The sequence below is a fragment of the Mus caroli genome, unplaced genomic scaffold, assembly GCF_978045245.1.
Source record: "Mus caroli unplaced genomic scaffold, Mus_caroli_1 scaffold_13, whole genome shotgun sequence".
Taxonomy (NCBI): Eukaryota; Metazoa; Chordata; class Mammalia; order Rodentia; family Muridae; genus Mus; species Mus caroli.
The window spans coordinates 68546961-68559911 of record NW_028227268.1 but is presented as its reverse complement, the minus strand read 5'-3'; the positions used below and the strand labels follow the sequence as shown (position 1 = coordinate 68559911).

Here is a 12951-nt window from a genome sequence, read left to right as displayed (position 1 = left end):
GTGCGGTGCGTGGGCTTCCCCGCTTGCTGAATGGCAGCCTCGATTTCCGCGGGGCCATAAGAGCCCCGCGGCTTCCGGACTCGAGCGCTAAACCAAAGCAGCTTCCCCACAGCTCTGCCCAATAGTCTATTTTTGGCGACGCCCTCGTAGCATTTCCGGAACCTCAACCGGAAGCTGGGTATGCGGAAACTACAATCCTGGAACCGAGGCGGACTCTCGCGAAGAAAAGCCAAGCCATTCTCCGCCCCCTCCACGCCCAGCTCTCTACGTCACGGCCAGGCGGGCGTTAGTGTGCGCGTCGTGCGCATGCGCATGCGCTCTCGGCCAGTCTCGCCCCCGCGCAGGCGTCTTTCTGGCCAGTCGCGCGTGGGCTGAGGCCCTGGGCGGGCGTTGCGAAGACTTGTTTGCTTGAGTTTGGACCCTGCGACAGTTCTCATTTCCCTCCTGGTGGGGCTGGCGTACACCCGGAGCTGGAGAATGGGCAGCTAGACGCAGGCTAGGGAGCCTGTGGCCGCGGACATGAACTCGCCCGTGGACCCCGGCGCTCGGCAGGCACTGAGGAAGAAGCCGCCCGAGCGGACTCCTGAGGTAAGGCCGGGCACTGGCGAGCACTGCTCGGCCCGGACCTGGCCGTAGCCGCGCGGGGTGATGAGCACCTTTCCTACCGCTTCCTGCCGGGGACTTCCTTGTACTTGTGATAAGAAAGCACCGTTACTGTTGACTGGCTTCTGAGTTTGTGTGCGCTCAGGTGGGCTGAAAAACAAGCTGGGAATTGTGATGTGTAAGAGACAGTTCATACCATAGCCAGTGTGTGCTGTGCGCTCATCTCAGATACGGCACAATTGCCCCCAGAAGACAGGTTTCCAGTGTCCGTATCGGACTCTGCGTCAGCCAGATAGTAAGTCCCGTGGCGGGTGATGCGTGTTGAGTGGTTCCCTGGGTGCTTTTTCAAACTTTCCGTGGGAAGTTTAAGATTATTTGTTAAGTTTTCTTGGTTTGAAGACGTTTCTATAATCTTAGTGGCTATGTGTATTATGCCAAAATTAAAAAAAAGAAAAAAGAAAACCCAACAGCGATGTAAATTCAATGAGTCGTCTTGTTTGAAGTTGCAGTAACTGAAATGAAATGTTTTAATTTTTAGTCACGGGAGTTTCAGACTTAGAGTTCTTTGCATAGAAAGTCTCAAACTGGGTAACACTCTGGGACATGACATTATTGCAGCCATTATTGAAGCTGTGATGAGTCCAGCTTGCTTCCTGAAACCTTGATCTTTGCATAGTAACAAGGCACCTGCCTACCCCTTTCCAGGGGCTACTTTTTCCTACTTATAATTTAAGAATCAGCTTTTCTGTGGTGATGATTACCATTGTAATGTGCATTTTAAGTTTTATTTACGAACATTATCTAGGTAATGAGGGAATATCTAATATCTAATTCGGTACTTAGTTTGAAATTGAGTCTTTTTAAGTAGAGGAAGTTTTCTGAACTGTTGGGGACCTTATGCTTGGTCATGTGTGCTGTGTTGAGGACTTTTATCTTGTTTTACAGGAATAGCAACATTGTTGAAGGGAATATTAACGGCTTGGATTCATTGGCTGTATTTTTGAATGAGTGTAGAATTTAGGTTACTAATAAATCATTATCCAGAGTGCTAGTGATGGTTTATTTTGACAAAGAGTTCTATGAAATTCTCACAAGTTCGTTTCTGCTGTCAAAAGATTCTCATAGTGGACTCGTAAGAGTCTGTTATAAATATATTAATTTGGTAATTATTCATTGCCAACCTGTTCAAGGTTCTATTTTGTACATTAGAAAATTTTAGTGGACACAATAGACAGGTCCTTTAGTTCTTACGTTCTGATGGATTAAGGAATTGAGAAGGTAGGTGATAAATAATGCAGCATGCTAGCTAGTAATGGCTATTTCCAATAATAGGATAAGGAGAATTGGGGAAAGGGAAAATAAGCTATTGTCCTAGGTAACTTGACTTGCTTATTGAATGAAACTGGGTATCCCTGTGTAGCTCACAGCAACCTGGAACCATAACTTGTCGGCACTTTGCTTGTATGAGGATGGTAGTGACCCTCACCATACCTGGTTCAAGGATTTGACTTGATGTGCATTCTATTGATGCATACGAATGGGATTATGTGCATTCTATTGATGCATACGAATGGGATTATGTGCAGAGTTTTATGAGGAAGAAAGTTTATGCAAATGGAGGAAATGGTCATTGCCAAGACCCTGTGATTAGAGTGTTCTGTTCATACATTCCAGGATTAACAGGGAACTCTTGAGTAGTGGGCAATGAGCCAGGGTGGGTAGGAAGTCCTAGATGGTGCTGTAGGATAGGACACAGCATGTAGGACTTTGTAAACTGTGAGGGTTGTTACTACTACTGTTGCTACCACCACCACCACTACTGCTACTTTTATCGGCAGTGAAATGGGTGAGTTACCATCTGAAGGTTTTGAAGCAGTGGAATGAAACTGCCTTGATAGAGTTTCAAAAAGACTGGCTGTTGTGTAGAGTGTAGACCAGGTGGAAACAAGGGTAGGAGCAGGAAGTTAGAAGCTATTGCATAAATGGGCTAAGAGATGATGATAGCTCAGACTAAAATGACAGCCATGGGGATTCTGAATAGCCATCAACTTCTGAAAATATTTTTAACCTTTAGCCAGGAGCCTTTGTTAATAATGTACTAGGTATAGACTGAAGGAAAAAGAATTGAACGTGGTTTCAGAGTTTGGGGTCTAACTTATGGAGTGTTGAAGTTGTTACCAAAGACAAGTTGAAGCGTTGTCAAAGAAATGGCCTTGGATGTCACGCAGTGATACAATGCACACCTAGTGTCATGAGATCCTGGACTTCATCCTCAGCACCACAAAACAGAAATACAAGAGATTTACCAGAGTTGATTTTTGCGAGGGGGGAATATCACAAATTATGTTTTCAATATGTCTAATTTAAAATATCTGTTAGAAATGTTGGAGTAAACATTTAGCACATAAAAGTTATGTTTCTAAGAGAAGGCTGGACTAGAGAGTTAAAATTTATAGTCATCGGGTTGTAGATTATTTTCAGTTGGGAGAATTATGAAATTATCAATATAGAGTGTATAGAGAATAGGAGAGGTTAAAATTTACAGTCATTGGAATGTAGATATTTTCAGTTATAAGAATATATGAAATTAGGAATATAAAGAATATACATAGAGAATAGGGGTCACACATCATGATCCCAGCACCTGGGACTCTGAGGAGGAAAATTGCCATTGTTTCCAGGCCTGCCTGGTATGAGTGAGGATGGATGTGTTTGGGTGTGACATGTCTTAGAAAAAAAATGTTAGAATAAATAGGTAGATTAAGAGACAGAGGGGCTGGAGAGAGAGCTCATTGACTAAAAGCATTTACTGCTCTTCAGAGGTCCTGAGCTCAATTCTCACCAACCACATGGTGGCTCACAACCATCTATATTGAGATCTGATTCCTTCTTCTGGCATGCAGGCATATATGCATATAGAGCACTCATATACATAAAATACATAAATAAATCTTCAAAAAGAGAGACAGAAACAGACACATATACACCCAGTGTATAGTGATATCATGGAAGCCAAGTTAATAAAATTGCATGTTCTAGGAGTGTAGTTAGTTGTAGAGCATTTGTCTGTCACATGTGAAGCCTTGGGCTCAATTCTCAGGGTAGGATTGGGGGATTCTATTTTTAAAAGCTAGGCATGATAACACACGTCTGGAATACCAGCGTTTATGAAGTGGAGGCTACAGCATTAAGAGTACCAGTCCAGTCTGGGCTACATAAGACCATGTTTCAAACAAACAAAAACCAAAGTTACAATGGGAGGGGATAACATTCCTGTGTTAAGCTTAATTTAGTTCCTTTTCCTTGAGTATGTACTGAGTGTAAAGCATGTGAAAATATACAAATAGGCAACATTATGGTTTGAATTTCAAATCATCTCCCCCTACCCATACACACATATAGGCTTCTGTGCTTCAATACCTTGTCCCCTGCTTGGTGACAATGTTGTTGGGAGGTTGTGAAACCTTTGGAGCAGATGTGGGTCACTGGGGATAGGTCTTTCAGTCCTAGTCCAGCCTTACTTCTAGCCGAAGCTTGCTCTTTTCTGTTAATCACCAAACATCTGAGGAGCTTTTGCCTCACTCTCTACCCTTTACTCACAGCATAGATCCACCCACTTTAGCCATCCTGCATTCCCTGTGGTGGTGGACTGATAGCCCCTGAAGGTAGAAACCAGCTTCTGTCAGGAAGCAAGTCAGAATGTAAATTGCTAATACAGCGGTGTGTTTGTTTTTGAGACAGGGTCTCACTGCGTACCCTAAACTGTTCTCTAAATCATTATTATCTTTTTGTCTCAGCTTCTGAAGTTCTTGGATTATAAGCGTGTGCCACCAGGCCAAGTTTAGAATCTGTGTTTTTATAACTTTGTAATAAATCTTAGTGAACTAGACTCTGAAGTATGACATTCAGATAACTTTCTAAAAGTTTTTACTTCTCTAGCTCTTTTTCCTACTTTTTGGATCCAAGTTTCACAACAAATTGTCTTTCCTGAGCTCTCTGATTTCCTTTCCCATTTTTAAAAAAGGATTTCTTATGGGAAAATGTGGGCTTAAGTACTGGTCTTGGTAATTAAAAGTGTTCTAAAACCACAAAAGCTATTAAAGAGATATGGATTCAAGTAGAACACCTAACTAGCATGTGTAGGACCTGGACTGTAGCCCAGCCAAAAACAGGTACACAAGTCAATAGCACTAATATTCAGTCAAGCTGAAACTAGTGGGTTATTTGAGCACACAAGTTTAAGTCTAACCCAGACAAAGTAGTTGAGACCATGACTCAAAAAAAAAGGGGCTTTACTGTATTCCAAAATGTTTCCTGAGACTTCTAGTAACTGTCATAGTGTCGTAGTATTCTGTATACTGTGTTGTTTGCACAGGAGCAGAATGGACTAATGATGTGTTTCTCAGAATGTTCTGTTACAAAATGTACAGTATATCTGTAAATACATTACCACTGCTTATGAACCTAGGCTATATAATTTCCCAACTCAGGAAATATACTTAAGCTCACTTTTTATTAATAAATACTAGGTCAATCTTCCACATCTTAAATTAGAACCTTCAAAACTAGCTTATAGGCATTGATATTTATACATGGCCCATGTATTAATTCTGATACATATACAGAGATTTGAGAAACTGTGCATCATGCCACATTCTTCACCTCTGCTTTGCACAGTATATATGTGGTATAATAACAGCCTTGGAATTTAGGGGTTTGTTTTGGTGATAGAGTCTATGTAGTCCAGACTGGCCTCACTTTCTGTATAGCCAAGCCTGTATAGACCTCAAGCCTGATGATCCTCCTGCTTTAGCCTCCCAAGTGTTGAGACTCCATGGTCATGATACCACCCATTGCAAGTCCTAGAATTTTTATTTACATGATCCCATTTCAATACTGGTATCTAATATTTTTGTATGTGTGAACTTTTCCTGAGAGAAGTAAATGACTGCTCACTCCAATTAGGTTGCCAACAACAGGACAAAGTAACAGTTCTATCCAAGTATAGGCCTACTATTATGTGAGAAAAACAAACAAGCAAAAATAGCTGCATCACTAAAAAGTCTCATTGCAGTATGGTTGATAACTTCCTCATAGATCCCTCACCCTCCTTGAGTTAAACTTCCACCCTTTATATTCTAAGCAGGTGTGCCCAACCACAGCCCATGCTTGCCACAACTGGCCTAGAATACAGTCCAAAACAAAACTGAAAACTTACTTTAAAAAAATATGATTCCCCTCCCCTACTTCCTTTAAAAGATAAAAAGACTTAGGTTGACAAACCTGCAAATTTTCCTATTTTTCTAAAAATTGAATAAGAGCTGAAGAGATGGCTGGTGATTAAGAGCCCTTGCTGTTCTTCCAAGGGATCTGTGTTATTTCCCCAGTCCCCTCATCAGGTAGCTCACAATCACCTGTAGCTCCTGGACCAGGGGATCCAATGCCCTCTTAAGATTTTGGCATCTTAAAGCACATGGTATACACATAAATAAAACAATTCTTAAAGATGAGTAACATACAGTCATCATAAAGAAGCTGAAATAGCTTGTAAACTATCTGGTTGTGCTGAAAGACAATTCAAATAGAAGAAACTTAGTTATATTTTAGAATAGAAATTCCTTTTCTGTATGGCTTCAAAATGTTTTTTTTAAAGAAACATCAGAGTATTACAAATGACAGTTTTAACTTTTTAGTTTTTTTTTTTTTTTTTTTTTCAAAAAGGAGTTTGTAGGGAGCTGAGGAGAAGAAGTGCTGAGTTCAAGACCAGCCTGGGCTATAGTGTGAGACCCTAACTCAAAATGAATAGGGGAAAATTTTGCCAGCCAGAATTTCATGCTCATTTGGGTGCTAGTACAATTCTACCTCAAATTTAAAGATAACAAAAAAAATAAGACCTACAATTATTTCTTAACCTTCAGATTTTAGAATAATGGTCTGTGACTCTAAACCTGTAGAATGGATCCCCCACCCTCCCCCCACCTGGCAAAACACCACTAATGTACTTGAATCATTTTTGAGTGAGTCACTTTGCACACTCTGAGGGTGGCTGAACAAAGATTCTGCTGTGTGTTTTCCCAGCCAATGTACATTCAGAGGGTTCTTTGGGGGGTGGGAGGAGGTATTTATACTTCTGGACCCTTTGACCTTCATTTGTAAATCCAACTAAATATAAAAAAGCAACGTCAGATCTAGATGAAATCTTTATTAAAGAAAAGCTGGGGGCTGGAGAGATGGCTCAGTGGTTAAGAGCACTTAATCTTCCAGAGAATGTGGTGGTTCACAACCATCTATAGCTTTGTTTCCTGAGGATTCATACCCTTTAACGGGCTCTATAGGCACCAGGCACACTCCACAACCATAAATTCAGGCAGAACACCCATTCATATAAAGAAAAAAAAAAAAAAAACATGGCCAACTGGGAGTTTGGACCATGTGATTTTTGTTTCTGAGATGGCTAGGAACTTACCTAAATTCTCCCAGAAGGAAAAGCAGCCAACATGATGAGCTTCATGACATGAGGATCTTTGGAAGGGATGTAGTGAATGTGAGTGCTGTGAACTGTTCTTCATTAGACAAGCTGAGTTAGTTAAAGTAGGGTGTGGCTGTATATAAAAAACAGAATGGTGACTTCTGGCATGGCAGTGGAAGCTATCATTCATGCTACCACTATTCTTTCCCACTCCTGTCTACCACTAAAGCTTTTGGACAAGTGCATGGGGTCAAGAATTCACACTGTTGGCCTGGAGAGATGGCTCAGCTGTTAAAGGCTAGGCTCACAACCAAAAATAAAAGAATTCATACTGTAATGAAGTGTAATAAAGAGGTACACTGTCTTAATTAGGGTTTCCATTGCTATAAAGAGACACCATGACCAAGGCAACTCTTAAAATGGACAACATTTAATTAGGGATGACTTACAGGTGGTTAGGACAAAGCTATCTCAAAGCCTACCCCCATAGTAACATACTCCCTCCAATAAGGCCACACCTCCTAATAGTGCCACTTCTTGGGTCAAGCATATTAAAACCTTCACATTCCACTCCCTGACCCCATAGGCTTGTTCAAACACATGAGTCTATGGTGGCCATACCTAGCCATAGCATAAAACAAAATACATTTAGCCCAACTTCACAAGTACCATAGTCTATAACAGACTCAACAATGTTAAAATCTCTTCTGTGATTCATGCAGTCTCTTAACTATAATACCTTATAGAATCAAAATACAAAAGCAGATCACATACTTCCAACATCATAGGATATATATATATTACCATTCCAAAAACTTAATGGTGAGAAAATACTGTACCAAAGCAAGACCAAAACCAGCTGGACAAACTCCATCTCCATGTCTGATGTCCAACTCCTTTCTGCTTTGTTGACTACAGCACAATTCTCTTTGGCTGGTTCCACTCCCTCTTAGCAGCTTTCCTTGGCAGGTTTCCTGGGGCTCTGGCATCTCAACTATCTTGGGGTCTCCAAGACAACTTCAACATTACAGCTTTTTGTTCCAATGCCTGGAACACATGATCTTCTGGGCTTCTTCAAAAGGCTTCAGTCACATCTCTAGCTTTGCCCTCTGTATCACTCTAAGCCCTGGTTGACTCCATTCCACTGCTGTTGGTGTTCTTGATGTTCATCTCATGGTATTGGCAGTTTTCCACTGCAACTAGACTTCACCAATAGCCTCTCACAGGCTCTCTTTACAATGCCAAGCTTCAGCCATGTGGCTCTGGCTTTAGAGTCAAGAATAGAAGGAACTACTGGGATTGTTGATACTGGTTAGTTGGAGCAAAGAAATTTGTGGTGATAAGAAGAGACCAGCATAACTGAGCTGAAATCTTCTTTGTATGTGATCCCTTTTCAGTCCTCTGCTGTAACTGAGGCTTCACCTTTACTAATGGCCTTTGCTGGCCTCACACAGTGCCAAGCCTCAGCTTCTTCCCTTCATGCCTTCAAAACTATCTCTGGAAAACAGCTTCTTTGTGCTCTCAGAAGACACTTCCCAGAAGATTAAGCTCTCTCAAAGCCCACCCCCACAGTGACTTACTTCCTCTAATAAAACCACACCCACCCCAACAAGGCCACACCTCCTAATAATGCCACTCCCTGGGGTAAGCATATTCAACATACCACATACACTTCTAACTTTGATAACTTTGTTTATGTGGTGCTGGAAGCACAGTTTGAAATGCACCAGAAGGAAGATTACTAAACTAGATCAGATTTGATAGATGGAATAACATAGCAGTGTTCGTTCCTGGAGAAGGAGAGCCTAAACTACAAATGGGTTTCCTTGACTTCTTGACTTATGCTAAGTTTTGGGTGTTTGTTTTGTTTTTAACCTATTCTATAAAGTTAAGTTCCTATTAATAGGAAATGAACAAAGATGTGCACCCATTTTTCTAAGCTAATCTTTGAGACTGTGTGTTTCTTTGAGACTGTCTTTGTGCCCTAGATGACCTGGAATTGCTCTGTTACTCTGTATTCGAATGTACAGAGATCTTCCTGTCTCTGCCTCTTAAGTGCTGGGATTAAAGGTGTGTGCCACCACACCTGTCTGTTTGGGTTTTTGGAGACTAAAAAATAAAAACATTTCTGAATTTAAAACAAAACAAAAAAAACAAAAAGAAGGAGGAGCAAAAAACCCCCCAAAACCAGAATGGTTATCTTAGCTCACAGGAAGGTGAGGCAGAATGATTAGGAGTTCAAGGCTAGCTTCAGCTATCTAAGTTTGAGACTAGCCTTGGCTACATAAGATTTTGTCTCATAAACATGAGAATGAATTCTTTTTGTAGAATTCCCAGGTTTTAGAGTCATAAGCAACACTCATTTGCTGCTCTTCTGGAGTATGCTTCCAAAGGCCACATTCCTAATTGTTTGGTATAAATGGTAACTTTGGCAGTGGGAGAGCTTCAGGGCTTTGACACATGGCAAACAGTAAGATTGATTCTATAAAACCCTAAACCATAGTAGAACTTGCATAACAGGGTAACAGGTATTTTATTTGATATGTGTGGGGAGAGGGAACATCATTACCAAAATGAGGCTTGCATGTGCAAAGGAACTGAATTCCAAAGAAGTAAAATAAAATTTCTTGTTCAACTTGGGGGTCCCTGATAGAGGAGATGGAGAAGGGACTGAAGGAGCTGAGGGGGTTTGCAGCCCCATGTAGGGAGCAACAGTGTCAACAGGCCAGACCCCCTGGAGCTCCCTGGGACTGGACCACCAACCAAAGGACACCCATGGAGTGGCCCATGGCGCTGGCCACATATGTGGCAGAAGATAGCCTTGTTGGACATCAGTGGGAGGAAAGGCTCTCTGGCCTGAGGATGTTCAATGCCCAGTGTAGGGGAATGCCAGGGTTGGAAGGATGGGAGCGGATGGGTGGGGGAGCACCCTCACAGAGGCATGGGGAGGGGTGATGGAATAATGGGTTTCTAAAGGGGAGACCTGGAAAGGCGAAAACATTTGAAATGTAAAGAAAATATTCAAGAAAAAAAAGGAAATAACTGCAGGAAAAAAATTCTTGCTCAAGCTATATGACTTAACAGGGTCTTTATTAGCACTGACTTTAGTTAGAATAATAAACAAAGGTAGCAGCGTGAGCGGGAGGCGGAGCCGGGGGAGCTGCTACTGTAACTCCCCCTGGCCTTAGGCGCAGCTGCTTGAGGAGGGAGGAGTTACCACCGCTGCTCGGCAATGATGGCAGTGACCTAAAATCCTCAGGAAGCCGCAGGGTCATGGCCCAGAAGCACCCGGGAGAAAGAAGGTTGTGTGGAGCCCACCGCAGTGGTGGTTCCTCCCTCAGTACATCAGGATCCTCTGTGGACCCCGAAATACTTTTATTCTCAGGACTCAGGGACTCAGCAGAGACTGCTCCTAATGGTACACGACGCCTCAAAGAGCACTCCGGCCCTAAGTACACACAGCCTCCAAATCCAGCCCACTGGTCGGATCCAAGCCATGGTCCTCCAAGGGGTCCAGGACCACCTAGAGGAGGAGGCTACCCTGATGAGAGCGAGACAGGTTCAGAAGAGTCAGGAGTGGACCAGGAACTCTCAAGAGAGAATGAGACTGGGTACCAGGATGATGGGAGTCCTTCTTTTCTTTCCATTCCATCTGCTTGTTACTGCCAGGGAAGCCCTGGGGTTCCCGAAGGGACTTACTCCGAGGAAGGAGATGGCTCTTCTAGCAGCCTTTGCCACCATTGCACCTCTCCAGCCTTGGGGGAAGATGAAGAGTTGGAAGAAGAATATGATGATGAGGAACCTCTTAAATTTCCCAGTGATTTTTCACGTGTGTCCAGTGGAAAGAAACCCCCGTCCCGGAGGCAGAAGCACCGTTTTCTGATCAAGGAGGATATTCGGGATAGTGGACGCAGAGAACCCAAGGCTCCAGGTCGTCATCGGCTGACCCGAAAAAGAAGTCAGACAGATAAGCGCAGAGGCCTGGGACTGTGGGGAGTAGAGGAACTGTGTCAGCTTGGACAAGCAGGCTTCTGGTGGCTGATTGAACTTCTGGTATTGGTGGGAGAGTATGTGGAAACCTGTGGCCATCTCATTTACGCATGCAGGAAGCTGAAAGGCAGTGACCTGGACCTTTTTCGAGTCTGGGTGGGGGGCTGGGCCCCCGTGATGTTCAAGTTTCTAAGCCAGAGCTGCTTCTGTGTGGCGGTGCTGCTCATCTGTATTCTTAGGGTAGTGGGTGCTTTCCTCCTCCTGGCTCTCGCCCTATTTTTGGGATGTCTACAGTTGGGCTGGAGGTTTTCGGTGGGACTGGGCAACCGGTTAGGCTGGAGGGATAAGACCGCTCAGCTGTTCTCTTGGCTGGGTTCTCCAGCCTTGCATCATTGCTTGACTCTGCTGAAAGATAGCAGGCCATGGCAGCAGCTGGTAAGGTTAATACAGTGGGGCTGGCAGGAGCTGCCCTGGGTCAAGCAGAGGACTAAGAAACAGGGCAATGCACCTGTAGCTAGTGGGCGATACTGCCAGCCTGAAGAGGAAGTGGCCCGACTCTTGACCATGGCTGGGGTTCCTGAAGATGAACTAAACCTTTTTCATGTGCTGGGGGTTGAAGCTACAGCATCCGACACTGAACTAAAGAAGGCCTATAGGCAGCTAGCAGTAATGGTCCATCCTGATAAAAATCACCATCCCCGGGCTGAGGAGGCCTTCAAAATTTTGCAGGCAGCTTGGGACATTGTCAGCAACCCAGAGAGGAGGAAGGAATATGAGATGAAACGAATGGCAGAGAATGAGCTCAGCCGGTCAGTGAATGAGTTTCTGTCGAAGCTACAAGATGACCTCAAGGAGGCAATGAACACGATGATGTGCAGCAGATGCCAAGGAAAGCATAGGAGGTTTGAAATGGACCGGGAACCCAAGAGTGCCAGATACTGTGCTGAGTGTAACAGGCTGCATCCTGCTGAGGAAGGAGACTTCTGGGCAGAGTCGAGCATGCTGGGCCTCAAGATCACCTACTTTGCGCTGATGGATGGAAAGGTGTATGACATCACAGAGTGGGCTGGATGCCAACGTGTGGGTATCTCCCCAGATACCCACAGAGTTCCTTACCACATCACATTTGGTTCTCGGGTACCGGGCGCCAAGAGGGCCACTCCAGAGTCCCCTCCTGCTGACCTGCAGGATTTCTTGAGCCGAATCTTTCAAGTACCTCCGGGGCCGGTGTCCAATGGGAACTTCTTTGCCGCACCTCACCCTGGCCCTGGGACCACTTCGACCTCTAGGCCCAACAGTTCAGTACCCAAGGGAGAAGCCAAACCTAAACAGCGGAAGAAAGTGAAGCGGCCCTTTCAACGATGACACCCCTTCTCTTCCTTCCTCAAATCAATGTCAGGGAGTCAAAAGGGCTGTGTACAGCACAGGGTGGAATTTGATTTATTTTAAAATACTTTAAAAAGGGAAACATTTTAAATTGTTCACTCAGTATTTAGAGGAAACCCATGACCTCTTCTCCCTCTTCCCCAACACCCAGGAACTGAATCTTGTTTTCTGACAATACCAAAGAATAGGAGGTGGTTAGAGCAAAGAACTTCAGGGGCTGGACCTAGTCCAGACAGTACGCTTCTGAGGTGTGGGAACTGGGGATTTCTCTGGGGGCTGTATGCCTTTATCTTATCATCTGCTCTTAAGAGCAGATGAAACACACCCCCTTTTAAATGAGTGTATCTTATTTCTTAAACCCATATCAGGGGTTCCCCTCCCCCCTTTACCCTGATATACTAGCTAAAAGAAAAAGCATGTAGCCCTAATTTTGGAGACACAGAACTCAAGAGTGGAAACTGATTTTTTCCTCTGACTTTCACTTTATAGGTAAGACACCTAAC

The 12951-nt window shown here is 43.7% G+C and overlaps 2 protein-coding genes across 8 annotated transcripts in view; both read left to right on the top strand.

Annotated features, from left to right (window-relative positions):
• Positions 1 to 12951, top strand: part of Rapgef6 (Rap guanine nucleotide exchange factor 6) — a 177236-nt gene continuing 164285 nt past the window's right edge. For 4 of the 7 annotated variants that reach the window (XM_029483211.2, XM_029483209.2, XM_029483206.2 and 1 more), the window contains exon 1: positions 3 to 588. In XM_029483211.2, coding sequence (XP_029339071.1) covers positions 520 to 588 — 69 coding nt within the window. In that variant the 5' untranslated portion in view covers positions 3 to 519. Of the gene's footprint in view, positions 589 to 12951 lie in introns of all 7 variants that reach the window. The other 3 variants (XM_021175414.3, XM_029483210.2, XM_021175412.3) reach the window with 3 other exon arrangements.
• LOC110304185 (dnaJ homolog subfamily C member 14) lies at positions 10251 to 12910 on the top strand. The gene has a single exon (XM_021175417.2). It carries the CDS (start codon positions 10346 to 10348, stop codon positions 12425 to 12427), a length of 2082 nt encoding a protein of 693 aa, XP_021031076.2. The 5' UTR covers positions 10251 to 10345; the 3' UTR covers positions 12428 to 12910.

Excerpts from the sequence above, each read along its gene's own strand:
- LOC110304185 (XM_021175417.2), top strand. The coding sequence starts at position 10,346 with ATGGCCCAGAAGCACCCGGGAGAAAGAAGGTTGTGTGGAGCCCACCGC.